General features: G+C 45.2%; 1 protein-coding gene across 1 annotated transcript; it reads right to left on the bottom strand.

Annotated features, from left to right (window-relative positions):
* Positions 1-645: 645 nt before the first annotated feature.
* Positions 646-2,426, bottom strand: LOC113409323 (60S acidic ribosomal protein P0-like; the record flags this gene model as incomplete). The annotated part of the gene is made up of 3 exons (XM_029914156.1): positions 2,412-2,426; positions 827-1,002; positions 646-733 (listed from the first exon to the last, which is right to left on the bottom strand). Coding segments are annotated over exons 1-3 (279 nt in total), but the record flags the coding sequence as incomplete, so codon positions are not given.
* Between the last annotated feature and the right edge of the window lie 437 nt (positions 2,427-2,863).

Raw genomic sequence — 2,863 nt, 5'->3', positions numbered from 1 at the left:
CTCAACCAAGCTTCACACTCATTCATTGTTGTGTACAATATTAAACTGTTTAAAATGGTTTAAAACTTATACTGCATATGTATATAATGTCTTTTGTCTGGCAAAAAAAATGTCCCCCTAACCCTCCCCCCCCGCATTTACATTAATTCTTATGGGGAAATTGGATTCATTTAACATTGTTTCACATAAAGTTGCATTTTTCAGGAACATAACTACAACATTAAGTGAGGAGTTACTGTACAATTGGGAAAACAAACAGAAGGTTAAGTGACTTATCCAAGATCAGACAGAAAGTCACGGGCAGAGTTTGAAACAAAAGCCATTTTTTTCTGATTCTCTGGTGTCCTATTCACTGGATCATGTTGCCTCCTACCCTGCCTATGGAGGGATTAAACCAACTTTCCCATCTCAAAGTCATTTCCACAAGGCTAAATTAACAATAACCTCCATGAAAAAGGAGTGCTCAGAACTCTAGAGAGCCCTGAGCAGTAAAACCGAAACAGGATGGGTGGGGTCAGTATCTTTCTCCCTTCTAAAAATCACACATCCACAGAGAATGTTCACTGTTACACTCTCTCCTTCCTTCAGATCAGGCCCCAAGACCTCCCTGAGTAGACGCACTATAACAGTGTCCTCCTCCCTTACCTTGTTAGCCAACAGCATGTCCCTGATCTCAGTCAGATCCTTCTTGGTGAACACAAAGCCCACATTCCCATGGATATGAGGCAACAGCCTGGGGGAAAGACAGCACCATTCAGTTTCACTCCTCCAGGGAACATACAGTCTTCCCCAGGAACAGAGTGTGGAATCACAGTATTTTACTCACTTTTCCAAAGCAGCGTTATTCTCCAGATGACCACGGATAGCCTTGCGCATCATGGTGTTCTTCCCCATCAGCACGACAGCTTTCCCACGCAGGGACATGCGAATCTGCTGCATCTGTTTGGATCCTACATTGTCTGCTCCCACGATGAAGCATTTTGGATAATCATCCAGGAGTTGCTACACAAAGAACAAATGAGTTTTACAAAGCAACTGTCTTTTGTTTACAGTCCAGCATGCTCAGTCATATAGTGTTTTTCTTCATTTTCTTAAGGGTTCGTGGGTTTTCTTCTTTTAATCTGTATAGATACAATTGTGTACTTTAGTGCACACGCTGCTTTCCGCTTCATGCGTTATCCATGCTTCACATGACTGAGTTTGCAGGTGATCGTCTTATGGACTTGGGTCGAGCGGATCTTGTTTTGGCTTCCCTCCATCAGTTTTGGGAAACTTCACAGTAAATATCACAGAGTGCTGACGAAAGGATAGAGGGTTTTGAGAGAAGCGAAGGAAGATCTATCGATCAATCGAAATATTCTGAGAACTTGGTGAGCAAGTGATTTCAAACTATGTGCATCTATGATTTGTAGGCTATTAAAGCCTAGAATAGTTATTTTTCTTGACTATAAGCTAGATTTTCCTCACTCTCTCAATGCCTGCCAAACGATTACCATTCTCTCTCTTTCACGTACATCGCTTGTTGTCAGTGTGTGTCTCCATGGTGTTTTCCTCGAAATTAATGAGCAGTCCTGGGTGAGACAGAAGATAGAGAAGCGAACACTAAGGGAGAGAGAGAGATCAGCTTTTCTTGCAGCATTTTTCTAGGCAATCTGCCCTAGGCATTCTGTGCATGGAAAGTGGCAGGCACCAGTCTACTCCAGCAGAAGCCCTTAGCACCACTATCCTGCCGCAGGGCAGAAGCCCTGAGCTCCCCCCCAGTCTGGTAGGTAGAGAATGGGGGCAGAGCTCCGGGATCCGTACTGTAACTGTAAAAGAGCCCCATGCAGTTTGGCCAGCCGGGATTGCGCTTGCAAACGTTTTCTTGTATCTGTTTTGCTGCGAGAGTTAACAGTGACGGAGTACGTCACAGGAAGTGGGTGGGTTTATGCAATGTAGGAGTACGCAGCAGCAGCCAGGGAAAGCAGCGAGAGGAACCCAAGTAACCAGACTGAAAGAATTCTCGGTCTTTAAGCAGAATTGGGTGTGGAGTTCTTGCTTTGAATTATTACATTGGAGTCATTTAGGGGGAGTGATTGTCACTTAAGAGTTTCCTAGTTGTCCAAGTCTCCTTGATGGCATTTGGTCCCTGTCTGGGAGCTCCTTGTCGTGATGTAGAAAGCTGTGGCGGAGGTACGGCTGTCTCGTTTTGCAGCATATTGCAGCTTCCCGGCTCTCTGAGCTCTGGTCAAGTGTAGGTAGTCTCTTGGTCTATCCAAGGCCATGATCAAGTGTCTTGATGTTTTTGGTCTTTTGGCCTTGAGATGAAAACCTTGTCTTTGCTTCTGGTACCTTGAAGTGAAAAAACTTCTCTGCCTTTTGGCTAAGAGACCAGTAGACTTTCTCTGTTGGAGCCTATCCTCTGAGCCCACCGAACCGAACTCCATCATGCGAGGGTCACCCATCCCCATTACCCGGCCCGCTTAATTATATACCCACAACTGCCTGTACTTTTTGTATGAGTGATGTACCCTCACTGCTTGCTGACTGTATCTTGATCTCACCCACCGTATACCCCCCCACCCCCGAATCGGGGACATTGCAGACTGTATATGTTATGTGCTGTCCAATACCAAAATACTAGCATCCCCCTATACTCTGTATGTTACCCCCTGTCATAACTATAAAGGGAAGGGTAACAGCTCTCCTGTGTACAGTACTATAAAATCCCTCCTGGCCAGAGACTCCAAAATCCTTTTACCTGTAAAGGGTTAAGAAGCTCAGGTAACCTGGCTGACATCTGACCCAAAGGACCAATAAGGGGACAAGATACTTTCAAATCTTGGTGGGGGGGGGGGGGAAGGCTTTTGTTTGTGCTCTTTGT

The sequence above is a fragment of the Terrapene carolina genome, unplaced genomic scaffold (assembly GCF_002925995.2).
Source record: "Terrapene carolina triunguis isolate 2854851 unplaced genomic scaffold, T_m_triunguis-2.0 Scaffold32400, whole genome shotgun sequence".
NCBI lineage: Eukaryota > Metazoa > Chordata > Testudines > Emydidae > Terrapene > Terrapene triunguis.
The sequence above is the reverse complement of the archived record's forward strand: the minus strand, read 5'-3'. Positions and strand labels throughout refer to the sequence as shown.